Consider the following 20597-nt stretch of genomic DNA (forward strand, 5'->3'; position numbering starts at 1 on the left):
GATAGAGGATCAAGGTAACCCCTTGCTTTAATAACCTTTATTTATATTGCACTGTCAAGTAAAATCACAGGAAGGACATTTCAACAGGGACAGGTGGATAGAGGAATTGGATCAGAGTGAAGACTTCTCCACCCTGGGCTGCCACCCAGGCTCCACCCCTCAGCTTGCCCCTGATAGGCTAATTTCAAACTTCAAGATGGTGGCCGGCTGGGGAGGCATTCCAAAGGCCAGCCACCATGGCAGAGTCATTTTGCCCCCTTGGTGTTTGAGGGGTGGCCACGCCAGGGCACAGCCGCCACCTACTTCCAGACCAGATAAGCGGCCACTTTCTGAACAGGAGCTTCCATGTGCTGTGAGAGATGGGGAATGAATTGAGAGAAGAGCTGCAGGGAGGAGGACTGCCATAAGATGCTGCCATCTAATGAGTGTAAGTTAACTGTTTTGAACCTTCGTGGAATGCCTTGTGAAATGGAGATGATTCTGTTTTGCCTTGTACACTAGTATTTTTTTATTTCTGTATTCATTTCTATTCTCTCTCCTCTTCAGCTTTAAGACTGGGTTAGTGCATTTGCACTGTTTTATATAGTGTCACGTGGACTGATTTTTTAAAATGGTGTATTGACATATTTACTTTGGCTAGTGTCCAACTAAGTCATATTAAAAGCACACCCACTGAAATTAATGTATCTAAATTCGTCATATCCACTATTTTCAATGGGTCTACTCTAAGACGTTGGTTACAACCCATTATGATTATTTGCACTTGTTCTTATTATGGCTTGCACCCAATGCTAGTCCTGCTCAGAGCAGACAGACTGAAATAAATGGACATCACGAACATGGCTCCATTAATTTCAGTGGATCTGCTTTGAGGAGTACTTAGCTGCACAAAACTCTAAATTTTCTGAATGGCTATTGCTGTCCATTCAATTTGTTGTAACCTGCTTCAGACACAATGTTGTAAGAAAGTAGCATACAAATAAACTGATGGCGATAACTTGTTGCTAACTGCTTCCAAGTGACCTATGACACATTTACATCACAATATAAACACATTTACACAAGAAACACAAGAAACTCGTAACAAAAAGCACACAATGCAATTATGATGGCAAATCCTATTTGGAGCTCAAAGCTGCCAAGGAAATGGGCACTTGCTCAGCTAATTTGAATGGGACATGCTTCCACTTCCAGTATGGAACTCTCTCATAAAAGATAATGTGGTGTGAGGTAACATATTGCCTTCAGCTGTGTACTGGACCTGCATCACCTATATACGGTATGTCATGAAAATGGATGGATTGTGTGCATACACCCAGCACAACAGAAAGCCCAGAATTAGATGAACCATTCTTCATAAACAACTTCTCCTTATATTCTATCTAGGTATAACTACCGCTATTCTCTTAACCTTCTCTCTGTGGGAAAGCCACAGGAAATAGCCACTACTATTTCAACGACAGTGGAAATCACTAATAGCACCTGATTTGGCCATGGATTTTATTTCCAGCCCCCAAAATGAAAACATTCCTCTGGCTCCAAGATTGGCCATCACAATATTTACACCACATTAAAAAGATGTCTGACCTATCATCCTTATTCTATGAGTGATATTATCAGACACAATGGGATGAATTCACCAACGCTTTGCAAATGAGGTAATCGTGGCATTTGAAAGCAGTCGGAGCATGTTACTGTCTGAACAAGCCATTTTTGTATTGCTAAATTAAGATGACAAATTGCCTGTGAAACTCAGGCAATATCCCATTATGGGGAGAAGGAATTAATGCCAGAGCTCAGAAAGCTCCTTTGTGGCTTGGCTGCTTTCTGCTAATGTTTTGCTACAAAGATAGCAACAGCCACCTCCACCTGTCAGAGACTCTGCCCACAAGAGACCTAGATGGCGTAGTGTTGTTATGGTTCCACACATTCTCCCAAAGAACCCGAATAGCATTGATAATGCTAATAATGCTTGCTAAATATTACTTACGCAACACACATAGTAATCTTTACAATGCCTCTGTAAAACTAGGCCATTTTTTTTTTTTTGCTGAAACGTAATATACAAAAACTAGAAGTAGGAAGCTCTGGAGTACAAAACATCTGAGGTGGATTCCTCATAGAAAAATACTAATTCCCTCCCTTCCTGAATACATACAAATCTCACAAAAACAAGTTATTTTTTGACAGAAACTCTACACTGATAAAGGTTAAGAGACTCTTCCGTTAAGAGCATCACCTGAAAAACAAGCAGACAGGAGGAGCTTCACAATCTTTTTCTTCATACAAAGTATCTGGGCAGTCTCGGCCGCCATTCGCAGGGAGTTGCAAGATCACTCGATGCCGAGATTGTTTTGTCACTTTCATATCCCCTGCAAATGAACATACAGTGCACTTTACTCTCCTCACACCACACACACAAGTTGAACAATCATGTTGAGATCACAGGAAATAGCTGCATAAATACACTGTATAGAATAGATTAGGTAAAGGTACCCCTGACTGTTAGGTCCAGTCGTGGACGACTCTGGGGTTGCGGCGCTCATCTCGCTCTATAGGCGGAGGGAGCCGGTGTTTGTCCGCAGACAGCTTCCGAGTCATGTGGCCAGCATGACTAAGCTGCTTCTGGTGAACCAGAGCAGCGCATGGAAAAGCCATTTACCTTCCCGCCAGAGCAGTATCTATTTATCTACTTGCACTTTGACGTGCTTCTGAACTGCTAGGTGGGCAGGAGCTGGGACCGAGCAACAGGAGATCACCCCGTCACGGGGATTTGAACCGCCAACCTTCAGATCGGCAAGTCCTAGGCTCTGTGGTTTAGACCACAGCGCCACCTGCGTAAATACACTGTATAGAATAGATTAGCACCTGGTTAAAACCTTCAAGCTTTCTGCCATGTACATGAAGAGGAATATAGCGTCTTGAAACGTACTTGTACATACATGAAAGTTTGGCGAATTAAGGCAATCCCGATATAGTGGTGGCATCAATGTATTTTCCTCAGAGCTCAAAAATTCTATATGCATCTTTCAAAAAATTCAGACATGCAAGCTTTTTCTAAGGGTTTGTAATATAAAAGCAACACAAACTGAAATATCAGCCAACTACTGAATCAATAGTACAGTCCTATATAACAACCAAAAATATATGGATGCCGTAAGACTTTTCTTCTTCATCTCAATGTAGATGGACTTTCCCTTTTCTTCTACTTGATTGTATCTCAGTAAGCTCTTGATCTCACACCCAGTTCATTTGGTGTGTGTGTTATAGTTGTATTATTTCATTTGTTTGTTTGTTGTGTATATATATTCTCCTTATTACATAATTGAAAATCTAATTTAAAAAAACTAATTACGGAATCAATACAATTCTGGCCTTGACAAACCATATAAGTAAGGAATTGAAAAACCCAAATTTGGAACTGGCATATGAATTAGGTACAATTGCCGTATCTATTATCTGCTCAGAGTAGAGTAGGAATTGGTTTATTGGATTTTAATATTGTATGATTATATGGTTGTAAACGACACTGGGACCTTGCAATGAAGGGCAGGTAAGAAAACTCTTAAATAAATAAATACGGTACATTTAGAACAGCAAAATTCATTGCAGCAGCATTGGAAAAGCATTGAAAACTTACTGATTCAAATTAAGGCTGCAATTGTCGCATGTTAGGTAGATTTATTTTCCCTCTCCGCTGCTATGTGATTGCAATCTTGAACAAATTGGACTGATTCATTATGTTTACTGGCATGCTATTTCCCCCTCCAGTTTACACATTTTAGTATGTAGGGTTTTTTTAAAAAAAGAAAAAAGAAGGAAGGAAGGAAAGAGCCACACTGCTACCAGAGAACAACAGATGTGCCACACTGTATATTATATTGTATTTGTCCTGTTGAAAGGAGTGTGCTCAGTTTCTCTCCCTCCCATCATATTAAACCTCCCAGGCTCCACATGCTCTTTATTCCCTCAAAAGGTTACAAGTTTAATCTGTCTAATCCTTTATTAGTTGGGGAATACTCTAATCAGCAACTAGAACAACAGTAAAAGTGACTTTGTATTTGTCTCTGGCCCCCCAACCCCAACACAGAGCATTAGCTGTGAACTATAAAGAGTATCTTTTCAGGGCAACAATCCCATGCCTTTTGAAAGTAGGTGGCAATGAGCAAGCACCCTACGCCACAGGAGGATTAACACACATGAACGAGGTATTAAATTATTGACTGCAGCTATGATCGTGCATATTAAGATGAATGCTTCCCGCTAAGCTCAAAAAGAGAAAAAGGGATAAGGCAGAAATATCTGTGCAACGTTAAGTCAGTAGGGGGAAAAATGTTCTGTAACTATAATTACAATGCAGGATGTGGAATTGCTACAGAATGCAGTAAGCATTAAACATCTGGCAGTATGTGCTAAAATAAGATACTTATAATTTGCGTGTAGTTGTTGGTTCAAACCAAAACCTTAAAAGAAACCACTAGCACCAATCTCTTTTCTTATTCCCATTTTCCGAGGAAGTAGGCAAAAGGAAAGCATAAAAGTAAGGAAAGCTTTGCTCAAGCACTTTTTTTTATGGCTTATAAGGAGAGCAGAAACCACCTGGGACCATGTTCCTAAAGTGCAATTCATCAAATACTGCTATATCACAAACTCTCTGTTCATTTAAATGTGGCCCTCCTAGAAGCTCAACTAATACCAAGACAAGTCACAAATGCATGGTGAGCTCATAGGAAAAATATATAGACCCATCGTTTTAAACTTTTGGACCTACTAATGCAAGAGGCCCCTGTTTGTTGGATTTCTAATCAAAAGATAAAAAAAGACCAACAAAGATATTGCCCAGAACACAGAGAATTAAAGAAAGGCAGAGAAGGGCAGAAAGAAAACAAATTGTGAAAACATTGTTGCAATGATGGCTTTGCAGCACACCTGTGCACATCAAAACAGGGTGGTTTTGATGGCCAGGCTTATGCCAGAAGGTGAGCGATATGTATGTTTTACATTAATTTTTTCATGTTGTTACTAAGTGCTGTTTTGTATTTCAAGCCCGCAGGCTGGGCAGGCTACAAAGAAAGATGCTCTTCAACGTTTATATTGAGCTTCTGGGAGAGGTCATTGGAGGATTTGGGGTACAATATTATCAATATGCAGGTGACACTCAATTCTATTTCTGTGTCATCAAAACAGGCTGTGCAAGTGCTAGACTGCTGTGATATTGACCAATAAAGTCATGCTGAATCCCAGCAAAATCCGGGAATCTAGGAATTGGCTGTGGATCCAGGAACTGGGCAAATTGCGTGCTTTATATGGGGCTGCACTTAGCGGAAGGAGCAGGTACATCGTCCGGAGGGTAATCCACCTTTTTTATTGGAGCTCCAAGTGTCATCAATGATGTGAAGCACCTATGAGTAGCTATGGCTGCTTTGCCAAACCAACCATTCAAAGACTATGATAACCTTGCTACACTAATCCATGTTCTGGTACCTCCTGGCTAAATTACTGTAATGTGCTGTACATAGGACTACCTCTGAAGGTAGTTCAGAAGCTTTGTAAGTTAGCACTGGCTATTGCAGAATATAGCAGCAAGTATATTGACTGGCTTACCTTTTTGGAGGCATGTTACACTGGTTCTCTAGAACCTGAACAGGTTGCATATATGCTACTAAATCCAATTCAAAGCATTCATGCTAACTTATAAAGCTCTAAACACCCAAATATATGAAGCAGCATTCCTCTCTGTACCAGTCCGCTCATGCACTGAGATCTACAGGGGAGCCCCTTCTTTTGGTGCCTACATAAAGTGAAGTTCATTCCTCAGTGACATGAGACAGGGCCTTTCCTGTGGTGGCATTTCACTTGCACCTTGCTCCATCCCTGTATATCTTGTAGTATGGTTTGAGGATAGTTTGAGGATGCGCCTCCTTTCCCAACATTTTGTGGGGTTCTGAGATGAGGTAGCTAGCTCTAAAATTAGAAGCATGCACTTGCTGTATTGCTCAGATGTGATTGTACAAAGTAGCCCACTCGGAGATCATATAAGGTAAAGGAAAGCAAAAGGAATGAATAAGACATTATTGAATAAAAAAAAGAAACCTAACTAAGCATAGCAACCGTTGCACACAGTAACATACAACAGCTTGATCCAGGTGATCCTTAAATACGTGTGATCTCCTGCTCATTTACGGACTCCATCTGTGCAGACTTCTCTGAAGGCTTCATTGTCTGGGAAGTTTTGAAGGCATGAATGTCGAATTAAGGGATAGGGGTATCCCACGCCTGCCAATGATATTTTGGGGCGCAATATTGCTCTATAAGTTGCTCTCTCTCCTTCTGCCCACAGTTATACAGAAGTCATTAGGGTTCTCCTGCTATGTATGCTATCAGCACTATTTCTTTCCTCACAGTAAGCAAGAGCAGGGTTTTTTCCCAGCTGGAACTTGCTGGAATTCAGTTCTAGCATCTATCAGGTAGGAGCCATTGCCATTATGAGAGAACAAGGATTCATGGTGATTTTTCTTTTTCTAGAAAATAGCACTGGGCAAGAGGGCTATTTCTCCCATATCATGTGACAAAGGAACAACTGTAAAGAGTTCAATACAGGAAATAGGAGAAAAGTAGTCTTAGTAGAGGCCTCACCACAAGGTGGAGGCCTCAATTTGCCTTGGGCCCAAATCTATATTTACCGTAAATATTTTTAATCCAAATCTGATGAGCACCACACAGTAACCATGGTGAATCGAGCTTCTTTTCAATAAACATTGGTGACTGAGTGGACACAATCCAGAGGGGATTGAAATTGTTTTGTGTCTCACTGAAATCTTCCAAAGTGGAAACTTTGTTACAGTATGGTGCAGGGACAAAAGCCATTTTTGAATATTCACCCAAGTTTTTAAACAAGGGTTACATTCTGCGGATCGTGCCTAAAGCCAAAACTGTGTATAGTCGAAACACATTGGATTCAAGGGAGATTGGGTTTGCCAAAGTCCTTCTTCCCCGGACGCCTGCCCCCTTCCCACCCTCTTTTTGGTTTTTACAATTACCTTCTTGACATGATGAAGGGCATGATGTCCAATCACTGTAAGGTGTCACAATGCAGTCTTTCCTACAGGGTAGCAAGCAAGGTCTAACAGTCTCAGGACGAAGGCTTTCAGGACACCTAAAATGGGCAGTGACAAAGGATAGAATGAAAAGTAAATGGTAGGCCACATTAAATGCATGTATTAAAAACTATTATACTGGCATGAACATGTTGTCAGGGAGATATACGTGAACTTTTGGGGCAGGGACCCAATCAAGAAGGAGTTCAGGAGAACCAGTATTGGGGGAATGGCCCATATACACTGTTCATTTTCCCCACTTTGACCTTCCCTTACAGATTACTTTCTTTGCATCCCAACAGTACAGGGTGTCTCTCCACTGAAAGACACAAGAAGGGCTGAATGATGACACCTGATTTTCAGTTATCACAGGGAGGTACCAAAGGAATTCTGCTCCCTATGTATTTTTTAGCAATACTAAAGTTGTATAATTTGTCATATCACCAAACCTATCACATAATTGAGTGTGGATGATTCCTTGTTCTGTGATGACCAGGAGCTTGGATGAAATTATATGTGTGCATGTGTACACACACACACACACGGACTAGCTATGCCATAGTAGAAAATTTTTATCTGAAATCAGAACTCTTCTTCTTTTTTTGTGCATGATTAGGAAGAGGAATCCACATCTAATCAGCTCCTGGGGAACACATGACACACTCACCATCCAGGAGGTGAGCTGCAATTTCACCATGTGTCACTGATTATCAAAAACTTTGAACAAAATTTACATCATATGGTGGAGCTATTGTCTTGTCCTTACCACAGCTGGTCATCTGACCATGCTTTAATGACCCATATTATTTATTTAATATATTTATTAGCCACTTTTTTCCAGAAAGGTGAACTCAAAGCAAAAACAAAAACATTAAAAGCAAGTGTAAAAACATCCTAAAATGCTCACCAATAATGTATAAATAAAAAGGCTTGGTCATTCAATTTCATCTAGTTTATACATTTGCATTTAGTTGCTATCTTGCCTTTAAAGCAAGCTACTGAGATTATAGTTCTATAGCTATATCCGTCCATTCTCTCCTCTATTTATGGCTTTCCACCTTATTCAAGGTCAAATTGAACTGAAGTAATATAAGCTGAAGTCTGTTACTTTGAAAGTTACGCCAATAATATTGATCTTGTCATATCACAATAATCCTTCCTATTAAGAAGAGTTTAAAATATGGTTCTCATTTACACTTTCACGTACATCTCCTCCTATTTAAAAACTTATTAAGTAGATTAACATGGTGGTTCAAGGGATCAAGCAACATATTTCTTTTTGCTTCACAAGATTGTACTCCTTATATACCGTCATTAACTTATTTGCATTATCCAAACAGCAAAATGTAAACATTATGATCTGTTATGCAAATTTGGAAACAAAGAACAATTCTGAGAGACGCTGTGATTGCATGAGCTGGAACTCAATTCTTACGTTCATTTTTATTATAAATTCAGACAAAACACATTTTAGTAGGCTATGTTATAATGGAGCTACACAGAGAAAAAGGCAAACAATTAGGAGGTTTGGCCAGTCAAGGTTTGTAGTACCAGAATTTCTATTATATTTACTTTTTGGGTCCAACTTGTCCCACGTTGACCCTCAAACAGATGACTTTCCTTGTTTGCATCCCAACAGCACAGGTGGCCTCTCCATTCCAGCCCGCAGAAGAATTGAATGCCGACACAGAGACATCCTCTACACACTGGCCCCAAGGTCCTGTTTGCCAGTGATACACTGTGCATGGATGTTCATTGCAGCTGCGTGTTTCCTGCAGCAAACTGCTGTTTGGGCACTGAAGTCCTCCTGGAAAAAGCAAGCGCACAGTGGCAGGGGAGGAAAATCATTGCAATGACAATTTAGGAAAAACAAGCTCAATAAACAAACTTGGTTTTCACTTCTTTGTTCTCAGGGTATGAAATTTAAATGAAGGCAATATACAGGGATGAGGATCACAAACTCCCATCATCTCAGGCCACAGTCTAGGCTGGCTGAGGCTGATGGAAGTATCTGGAGGGCAACAGGTTCCTTTCCCTGTACTATGTCATAGTTCTTGCTGTATTAAGCCTACAATTGTTTGGACTGTGATACTTCAGACTGCAGGTTAGGGGCTCTCACATGTCTAAATGCTCCTCTCTATAGAAAATAAATCAGCCCTTTCACACAAAGAAAACTAAGGATGAAAGGTTCCAGCCTAGTCTTCTCCCTGAAATCTAGTTTTCTATGGGCAGGAGTTAGTTTTTAATAGAGAACATTCGATCATGTGGGCCCTCACCTACAGTCTGAATGACACAGCCCAAATAAAGGTTTACCCCTTCAAAACTAGTCTAGGCCTAAGACACGGGTTTGGATGTAACATATCTTGGTTTATTAATAGGAAATATGCATCATTGTGCTCTCATATTCTACTCGTTCTCTACTGCCCTTCTCACTCAGTGCACAATTGAAAATGCCAAGAGCAACGAGGAATGATTAAAATAACTGGACATGTTTAGCGTGGAGAACAGAAGGTTAGGGTAAGGCATCAGCAGGATGGTCTTCAGACATCTGAAGGGCTGTCATAAAGAAGACAGAGAAGATGGAAGGACCAAAACTAGCAAATTGAAATTGCAAGGAAGGAGATTTCAGGTTGATCTTAGGAGCAGCTTTCTAATGGCAAGAGTTGTTCAACAGTGGAACAGACTACCTGAGCAGGTGGTAGGTCATTCTTTACAAAGACTGGGTGGCCATCTATTGGGGATCTATTAGGATGAACTTTGGCTATTTACAAACAGTAAGTATATGCTGCAACTCAGCAAGTTGGGAAGATGAGAACATATTTACTATTCAGCACTGAACCCCCCACCCTTAAAGAATTTTACGCCAGCTGGCCACAGGGCATGCTGGGTTCTTATCCAAAAGCTGCTTAATAGTAACTGTTATATATCTAGTGTACAATGTCAAAAGAAATAAAACAAGAATCCAATGCACATTAGTGGTTGAGACCAGCGGTTCCAACACACACACACACACACACACACACACACACACTCAATGTTCCTGAACGATAATCTTGGTCATTTGATTGCCCTTTTTACCCATTGTTGTCTTTTTAATTGTATATATTGCTTGTTTTATGTTGCTATGGCCGTTAGCTAATGCAAATAAAGTTTATCTATCTATCTATCTACACTCAGTGTGCTCATGCAACTTTTTAAAAAATAAGAACCCAGAGAGAAACAAGTTGCCAGAGTCTTTGAGAAGGGTTGGGAAGGCTTCTCGCCACTGGGGGCTCTGGATGTCTGCCCCTGAACCTAGCTCTAATAGCCCTGGAGGCAAGTGAGTAGAACTGTGGGGATTTATTATGCAAGAGTACAACAAACCATGGGTTCAGACTGCACATACAATTGTCTACTTGGGCTAGACATAGTGGCTGTAGAGGCAATTGGTATTGAAACTTACACTGTTTGTGTATGTATTATAGCGCCAGCCTTCTAAAAACTAGAAAAGGCCAATAATGACAACATTCAGGAACCAGTGAGAAGGCCAACATTATTCATTATTCCTACTTCAACGGAGGCCCTACCAGGCCATTGCCAAACTAGAATTGATCAGTAAGTTAGTTTAGTACTAAACAAATAGAAACAAAGAACGAGGCTTTGCCTTCAGTTAGCACAACAAAGTTAGAAGGCTGTGTTATCTCCAATATCCACTGCTATGAGTGGTCACTGGGCTTGTGTTGTATACATTTGATACAGAAACATCACAGGCATCTTGCAGTTTATAGCCTTTTGGCCACATTTCTTTACTCCCCCCCCCCCCATACGTATCTTTCTCTCTGTGTATATAAATACAGATATATCTGAACAGTGATACATTCCATGCATCTGGCAAAGAAGTTGCTGAGCCACAAAAACCTATGCCAAAGAATAAAATAAAAATCTGTTTGTTTCTAAGGTGTCACAAAACTCACTGGGTGCTGTTATTAGCTGAATAATTGCTTATTTCTCCAGATGTGGATCTCTGTGTTTATGTCCTTTACTGCTCCCCTTTCCAAGTGCTACATTCAGCTAAATGTTTACTGGCAAACAGTCACGGTTCAGCCACACATGAGAACAGTTTTATGTTGGAAGGCTTCCAGGACGCGATTCTTCAAGGTAATAGATATTTTTGGTTGATTCTGAGGTCTGCTTACACTTTCTGAGTCCATGGGTGTTAGGGTTGCCGTACATCCGGAATTTTCTGGACATAGCCGGCGTTTAGCCCTCGTAAGCAGCTTCCAGGCTGAAATATCTGGGAAAATCCGGACATATGACAGCCCATGTCACAATTTTCATTAAAATTAGCTCAAAAACTCAATTTTCTTGTTGGGATTTTGCAAAAAAACAAACAAATACCTCAACAACTTTGGGCAAAACCAAAAAGCTCTGTATTTTCACTTTTTGAAATATGGCAACCCTAATGGATGTGGAAGTCATCAATGTAGTCCCTTACCTAGGAGCACTGTTATAAATCTCAGAACTGCTGCTACTTTATACAGCAATGAAGTTGTAAAAACACAGCATGTCTTTGTTCTCAACAGGACATGGTTACAAGTAAATTTGTTTAGAACTGCATTCTATGTCACAAGTGACTGTAACAAGCAAGTAGAGAGGACTAGAGATATAACCAGGAGAACTTACATTCAACAGTCTTAGAGGATAGCACAATCTTTCTCTTACATATATGGGATGCTAACCAGTGACTTTTGTATTCAATTAATTAAAATTAATCGGTCTTAACACCCATTAGCAGCTGAAGGAGCACACCCATACAACCACACTGAATGTTAATTGGAACTATGTTGCTAATCTGCTATCAAAGCATTAATTGATTCATTAGAGTAGTTAATCGGCCAAATGCTTTCAGGCCTAAAATTACTTTGGTGATAAGACTTCAGAAAAAGCTTCCTTCAAAAAATATATAATCCAGGCAGGCATAGACAAGACTGTAAGAAGGTTCATGAACCAGCCATTTAGATTTCAGGCAAACAAGACTAAAATGGGAGCTTTGAATCAAATGCATACACACTATAGGGAGTGCTGAAGAACTCAATGCCTCTTTGATTTCTAGTCTGAAATACAGATCATTCCCAATAGTAAACCTAAGCAGTGTCAGGAACTAAGAACCAAACCTACAGTGGGAGATATAGGAACTTGCTTTAGACTGGAAAAGCAGAATGTGGAAAGGTGGAGGGGAGGATTAAATTGCCATGAACTGGCAGGACGACGGGCAAGGAAGAAGAGGATCCCGGAGAGGGGTACAGCTGGGTCTGAGACATACCAGGGCAAGCAGGGGATGGAGAAGGAAGTACTCACGGGGCAACAGAGGATGGCAAAAGGATGGGGGTCAGTGCACAGGAACCAGAGCATCAGGACCCATTACCAGAGGGCCCCCTGTCTTCATGAACATGGCAGGCTCCGAGGTGTAGGAAGCAGCAGGAGGGGCAGTCTAGGAGGCTGAGTCAGGCAAAGGCCCACAGCTCAGCTTCCTAGCTGGCCAGGTGGGGCTCGCTAGCTCTGGGAAGAGGTGTGTGATTCCTCAGCTGGAGGAGGCTTGGAACAGGTGAAGGTCACTTGCCTCATCAAGCCCAGGCTGAGCATTGTAACAGATGACCACATGCCAGGATATCTGCAAGTAGATATGGCCATGTATAAATGTGAAATTTGTTCAGTTCAGCACTTGTAGCATTATGCTGCTCACTGTCTTTCTAGATTTTCAGGCTATGTTTTTCATGTTCTCTGGAAGAAATTAGCTTGATGTCTGAGAGCAGATCAGCATCTCTTTTTTTTATCAATTATTTAGTTGTTGTTTTTCCAAACAAGCAGAGAATGAGATGCAAGTACTTGACTGTATCAGGAGAAGTTTCCACACTGAGAATTCCTTCCAAGTTACAGATAAGCCTTTGCTTTGGGAATGATGACAATTTCCCTCCTCAGTTATCGGATTTACATAAACATATCCCCACTACTATTTTACATAGCCAAGCTACTTAAGCATCTACAACTGAAATGCTTCCAGCCCAAAGGACTTTTCTGCTGACAATCGAGATTAGGCATGTGTTGGCAGTGCCCAAAGCAGTGTCTGCATCCTGGCATAGTTCTCTCAAATCCAAAAATCTATTCCCCATTCTACCTTCCAAGAGCTGCACTAATTTAAATTTGGCTTCCACCATCTCCCAGAGAATCACTGCTGAAATTCAGCAGTATATTTGGATACATGAAGGGTTCCAAAGTGGGATACCAAAAGGATGTATTTCATGCCCAGTGCATTTTAAGGCCTAAGTTTCCATTTTTAAATAGCCTCTGCATGTCCCTCATGCCCTTAACTTCATGAAAATTTAAGCACCAAGCATGGAACATTTCAGGAGCTGATTTGTGTCTCATAAATCATGGAGCCAAAGAACCCATGCCTGGAAAAGTCAAAGTCTGTTCAACAAGCTTTTGAAAAATTGATTTATAGCTCGCCATATGCCAAGGACTTGGTAGGTAGAGAAGGTAACTGAAGTGTTGAATTATAGAGGTGGATTTGTGCCCCTCAATGGTCCCCTAGTAGAACAGGTCAGATAAGTGGCCCAAGCACAGCAGGAGGAGGAAAAGTGGAATTTAATATAGTGAGATATACTTTAAAGTACATATATAGGACTAGTATGCATGTTATGTCAATCCATATTTAAACTAAACTATGGTTTAAATGTGAACATGCAGTAGTATCCTGCTACACATTGCTAAAACTGTAGGTACTTTGTTCCTCCTGTGCTCCTGCTCCTGCCATGCTGCTGAGAGCTAAGCCATGGTCCGCCTTTCCATAATGTCTGAACCCAGGCTTGCTTTTCTCCAAATAAACCAGGAATGGTAGTCAAAGTTTGCCCTTGGCTTGCCACTATCCATTAAATACAAGTGATTGTGATCGTATGTATAACAAGATGGCTGCCCCCATGATGTACTAATGTGTTTTTACCTGAAAATGCAGAGATGTTGCACTTTGAAGCTTCTCCAAGCAGCGTAAGTGTTTAAAGCCCCCCAAAGGGGGGGGGGGAGAGCAAGCCCTGGATGGTCAAACCAGCCCTCAGAAAGGTTTGTAGAGCTGTGAACTAAACCACAGATCTAGGTTTTGTTTTGAGGACTGGTTTGACTGGATCAATGAGGTGGGGCTCACAGCAAATCCTAGACTGAATCAAAATTATCTGGCATCCCTAACGTTTACAACGTTTAAGTGTCTTTCAAAGCTGCTCTCCACCAAAGGGTTCGTGTTGACCTCTCATCATCATCTTTTTTGCTAACTGAGTTGTGGACATAGAGGAAAAAAACCTGTTATGGGAATCCAAATCTGGTAATGCTCTCCAGTAGGTTGCTTCCCACTGAAACATTGTATGTCCTGCTAGAATTGCTTAAACAATGCTGTGCATTGCTGAAGGTGAGGAGACAGCCATTCTCTGTCAGGCAGTACATGGCAAAATTGCATAATGGATTTACTGGCATGATGGTGACAAGAGATTTGATTGAAGTGAAGCCTAAATATTATAATCTAAACTGATACAGTTTCAGTTCAGAATTAAATCTGAGAAGTGAAAGTGACATGTCAGCTACTTTGGAAATGATATTACAGTTCCGGAGGATCTTTTATTCATAAATGTTATGCAGTCCCTACGGTCCAAGTAAATCCGTTTAATCACACATGCAACTTTTTTTTTTTAATAAAACTTACTTATCGTACATGTGTCATGCTTTTTACATGTTGTTCCCAACAGGTTCCAATGCAGAATATTTGTTCATTATTTATGCATTGCATTTGTATCCTGTCCATCCAGCAAAGTTCTCTGGATAGTTTACATAAAGACACAAATCATATAAAAGACTGCTTAGCTTCAAGCGCCCCCAGATTACTCACTGGGACAAATCACACACGCACCTTTCACAGCCAAGAGCTCAAGCATCTCCCATATGTACTCAAAAGTCTTTTGAAGCCTTTTCCGCTCTTACTCCTCTAAAAGGGGCTTGTATGCCAGAAGCAGCACAGCTTTCAATGATCATCACAATATAAAACACACCAGTATAAATGCAGCCACCACAAAGGATGTAAGAAGTAAGCAAACTCAAACGTCTAACTTTTAGCATGCTTTCTACCTTTCTCCGTCAAAGTTTATTTTTTGGCTTTGTTTTCTTTTTGCTTAACTTCTCTTTACTTGGGACCATCCTTTGTGTCCACTTCCAGACACTGAGACTACACTCTAACAAAAAACGTTCAGCTTAACATATCGTATTAAGGACTTTCTATGCTCCCGTGCTCCAAAATGCTGAGAAATTATAGCTATTAATCACCATGCCCTTGACAGGGGTGTTATTTCGGCAATATGAATATAGTATAGCTATACTAATATTATGAACCTATCCCGTCATTCATTCTGGCTTTACCACTCCCTTGGACCTGGATGGCTATAATAAAACTCTTGTTTGTGTATGTGGCCCATGAAAATATAAGTATATACAATGGAACTTCTGTTTTCCAAGTGGCACTCCACAAAATCAGAATGCAATTAACTAGGGAAGCCTTCCACAAAGACTCCAGCAAAAAAGAAAGGGAACTGTGCAAACCTTCACATGGCTATGTCTTGGCAATGTCCAGAAGCCATTTTCAAGGTTGTGGTGTCTGCAAAGTCCATTTAGAAGCAGGCCTTTCATGGCCAGGGATTGATGTTGAATGGCTTGGAGGTATTGTTCTGATTTATATTAGAACTAGAATTTGCTTTCTTACAGTTAACTCAGCAATAGAGTACCTGCTTGTGTATCTGTTATATCAATTACAAGCAGAACCCACAAACGGCTTATGCATGTTGTTTAGCTCTGTGCAGAACACCTTAATTCATGGATGTCATTTGCATGCCAACCACCCAAACAACATAAAAGACTCTAATCTTATTTTTTTACAATACTCTGAGACCTTGCACATGTGCATATGTAGCATCAGAGTCCATAGTCCGATTTAATTTGAAAATGGGAGCTTGAAGTTTTAAAGGAAATCTATCTAAAACAAAACAAAAACCCACCTTATCTCAAAATGCACTAAAACAAACACTAACAATGTAAAACAGTTAGAAAACGCAGAGCAGTATTTTTAAAATACCAACAGTAGTGCAGAATCATATTAAATACAATGTGTTAAAGCTGCACTTTCCTTCTAATCGTCCCCTGTTATTTCTGCAAATGTTTAAAAGGTAACATTAAGAATTCATAATAATATGCCAAGGCGGCTGAAAGGAGTGACCTTACCTTCACCTGCATATGCCAAAATGGAGCGAGCACGCATCTGTTTTCCTTCTGTGGTTTTGCCAGAGCAGGTGTGTGAGCAGGAGGACCAACCAGACCACGTGCTGAGTACACAATCCTTTGGGCATGGAACTTCGCAGACGATGGGGACTGGATAGATAGCATCTCTGCACAGCTGTCTATCAACCTCTTCTCCTGGGAAAGAAAAGGCCAGTAGCAGTCTATCATTGCTAATTTAACTTAAATTGAGCAGTCTTAGTCCAGATGGGTCTACAAATAAATTAGATTTCGTTGTTTTGTAAAAACAAAGTAATCTGATTAGTTATCAAAGTGATTGTGTCTCCGTGGCTTGATGCTATTAAGAATATGCTAAAATCTTAAAATGCCCTCATTAATTTGAGGTTGAGCTGAAGTGGTGATGAGAGAAAAGTCCATATTTGCACTGTGAAAGGATGAGACTCAGTGTTAGCAAAGAAACTGAATTAAAACAACAACAACAGAAGAAGAAGAAAACTACACCCTTCTTTAAAACAGAGTACCACATTTCAGGTTAGGAATTATTTTACTGTGAATAGTAACTATTAGGGGTGGGCAACTGCCAATTTCAGTTTCTCTCAATTTCTCATTTTTCCAAACTTAAATCCAGTTCTCCACATTTCTAGGTCAAGTTTGTGATTTTTCTTATAGTCCTCATGAAAATTCACCAGCATTTTGTTGCAAATTTCTCCTAACACACATATTATATTCAATTTTGTCCAAAATGCACATGTTTGCAAAGCAATATTCCTTAATATAATACATTTTGTATGCTTTTTAAAATAATATATGCATTTTAGGCACATTGTACATTAGTATATGCATTTTTGTACACCTTACTTGGCTGCAGAACTGCTTTGCAAAATTCAGAAAATCATGAATTTCAAAGGATGTATTTGTTTCACATCTTGTTTCAGAAAGTAAGAAATAGGTAAGTTCATTGGGGGGACGACTAAAATTAGCTTGCTCTGCCTCTCACTGACTCAGGCTCCACCTACTGTTTGTCTTCCTGCCTTCTGTCCCACCAGTCCCAATAGTACCAGCTGCCACTGGAAATGAATCCAATTTCTCCCTCATCCTTAGTATCTATACAATTGAGACAGCAGTAACAGCAACTCCTTACAGTGCAATCCTATGCCCAGTACTTATTTCTGAGTGTGTATGCATAGGATTGTAATATAAATTATGATAAATTACATAAAAGTCACAGGCAACTCACAAGGCACTTAATTTGACAACTCCACATCTACCTCTATCATCGCAAACATTACAGTTGGCAACATAAAGCATCATTTTCCTTTGCTTTAAGTCATTTAGACTTTCTTCTGTTTTACTGGCAGCCTTACTATAGAGTGTACAGAAGGCTGAAACTACAAATTAAGCAAACTATGGACCAGTTAGCTAATCTGGCAAATCTGGTTATAAATTTCCTTAGTCCCACAAAGCAGGTATGGGGAAGCTCTTAACACTTTGGCTGTGACCCCGTGGCTTTTATAAACTGTAGGTTTGGCCAAAGTTCTGCTGAAATCAATCGACCATGCTTTCAGGCAATTTGTCTAGGTGTGCAATATAAATATTCAGGGATCAGCAGGACAGTTTTCTGTGTACAATGCCCAAGATAAGCACATCTTGCAAGATGGGGATTAGGAACAGCGTTTTTTCCATTCTTCCTTAAATATTCGAAAAGCCTGTCAAAGAGCACTGGAAATATTTGAGGACAAGGAGCTATTCAGGTGTCTGTTAAGAAAAACTTGAAGAAGAAGAGTAACTAGTTTTAGTTGGAGCCAGAAGAGGTTTCTAAATGCATCTGATTGAAGATACTGGCAAAAACATCTTAAGTGATCCCAGGGGAATCACTAGCAAAGTGCTACTCCCACAAGTCTTTTAAGAGTCGACCTTTGGCTAGGACAGCAAAAGGCTTTCGGAACATTTTAAAACTCTTACATAAAAAAAAAGATAAAATATTTGGTCCCACTTCATCATGAAGACCTAGAATCTCTGCACAAGCTGTCCTTATTTTGTGAGCAGCAGAATATCAGGTTATATAGGTGAAAAAATTCAAGGGCATTACGTATGGCTTATCCTTTGAGACTTTTCTGGAGTACGTGTAGTGTCAACAAAAACTGAAAGAGAGAGTTCATTATGTTGCGATCAGTTCATCAGGTCAATCATTCCACCGTAACAGCTAGTCTCAGCGATATAATTGAACATCATGATGTTCAATAAAATATAAGGCCACGGGACAACAAAACACTTGATTTTTTTTAAAAAAAATAATACAATATTCAGCTATCACATTTAAGACAGCTGTCAATATTGATAAATAATTGCTTATTTATTTCTCAGAGGAATGTTCTGGGGCCCATAGAAGCTGATGAACAAATCTTGTTAACTGTCATATTTACTTTCTTCCAAACCTCTGGCCTTACTGTTATTACATCAAAAAATGTACCCCCCCCCCAAAAAAAACCCACTTCTGAACAGACAAGTTGGAAGATGGCAGGTATTTTCCTTTGGATGTGAGGAATATTAGTAACTGGTATAGAAATAAAAAGTGAGAGATGTTTTAGGCACAGGGAATTCATGTCTATGCTTGCAAATTCCCCCATATCTTTCTGCAAAGGGCAAGAGTTTGACTGGTGTACTAAAAATATGATGGCACATAATCGAAGTCTCTTTTAAAAAAAATAAAAATAAATCAAAATTGCCTAAAGGCATAAAAATATAGTCACTAAATGCATATTGGAGTGATGTATTAAAACCCAGACTACTCATATGCACGTCTTATTTGACTGGAGGCAACAATATGGAATGAGGCAATGCTTTATAACAGTTACTTCATCTCTTTGGGGGTTTATGCTGTTTAGATCAAATTGTTTCTAAGATTTCACTAATGATTTTATGAACAGCTTAACCTTTGTGGGCCCCACAATTTATCTCACAGCGTAGCATGCTACCAGGAACCAATCAGCCTTTTGCTGGGAAAGTAATTCCAATCACATCAACTGGCAGAAATTCCAACAGAAACTAGCTACTGTCGATAGAATCATATTTTATTTTTATTATAATATGTAACACATAATGGGATGCAATGACTGTGTGTGTGTGTGAGAGAGAGAGAGAGAGAGAGAGAGAGAGAGTTTATGTTTCCGTGTTTCTTTTGGATCCATGTTTTTCAGCCATAACACTGAACTGAAACCTTATCTTCTTCCTTCTTTTGTCTCTAACAAGCCCTGCTATGTGCTCCCCAAACAAGGGATTTGCCATTTATCTTTAACTTGGACATCAGGTAGCACAGGATAACCATGAAAGTGAAGGGAAGAAATTCACTGCCCAGGGATCAGACCAGTGGAAGGAAGCTTCAAAAATTATAAAAGAACAGCTGCTAATGGTATATCGTGTTGACTGCATTGCTGCCTCCGAGCACAGCTGGCTTAAATGGATTGGCAGCAGACCTGACTGGAGCGAGGCATTTCCAGGTCAATGTAATCCTAACCCCACTTTTCTGGGAGTAAGCCCCACTGTATTCAACCAAATTTACTTCTGAACAGAATTGATTAGGATTGTTACAGTAAGTTTCACTGTGTTCAAAAGGGCTTACACCCTAATAAGCATGTTTAGTGTTGCAGCTGAAATAATCTCAGAACCAGAAAATCATGACAAGGCAAAAGAAAAAAAAAGCAACTGACTAGGTCACTAGGAAATACCTCTGTCCTTCTAAAAGAGGCAAATGCACTACCCATCTGAAGATCATCAGTTCCACTGCATAAAAGCCAATCAAGAAAACATTCTCCTTAAAAATATATGAAGGACAACAGCCCAACCCCTGACAAAGTTTGGGTTGCTGGTCAAAGAACTGACAATAATATTTAGTTTGCCGAAGAAAATAACCGACCGACTTCACTATAACATACAGAATCAAATTACTATAGAGCCTAAAACATCAATATATCATTTTTATGTAACACAAAATAAATAGAAATCCATTTAATCGAGGCAATAGTGAAGAGCGGAAAAATCAATCACATATAAGAATATATATATATATATATATATATATATATATATATCTCACAGTACAGCTGCATTTAATACAACTGTCCTTTGAAATTGTAAAGGCAGAAATGGGTGAAGGGGCATAAGCTGTTAAGTCTTGAGCTCAACATTTGGTGGTTAAAG

At 39.9% G+C, this 20597-nt stretch overlaps 1 protein-coding gene across 4 annotated transcripts in view; it reads right to left on the bottom strand.

Annotated features, from left to right (window-relative positions):
* Nucleotides 1-20597, bottom strand: part of THSD7A (thrombospondin type 1 domain containing 7A) — a 221815-nt gene that overhangs the window by 71292 nt on the left and 129926 nt on the right. For all 4 annotated transcript variants that reach the window (XM_080974550.1, XM_080974552.1, XM_080974549.1 and 1 more), the window contains 4 exons: nucleotides 16386-16577; nucleotides 8670-8904; nucleotides 7041-7156; nucleotides 2240-2372 (listed from right to left, as the gene is read on the bottom strand). In XM_080974550.1, the coding sequence (XP_080830676.1) occupies nucleotides 2240-2372; nucleotides 7041-7156; nucleotides 8670-8904; nucleotides 16386-16577 (676 nt within the window). The remainder of the gene's footprint in view (nucleotides 1-2239; nucleotides 2373-7040; nucleotides 7157-8669; nucleotides 8905-16385; nucleotides 16578-20597) is intronic.

Source organism: Podarcis pityusensis, assembly GCF_964106645.2.
Source record: "Podarcis pityusensis genome assembly, chromosome: 12".
NCBI classification, from domain to species: domain Eukaryota; kingdom Metazoa; phylum Chordata; class Lepidosauria; order Squamata; family Lacertidae; genus Podarcis; species Podarcis pityusensis.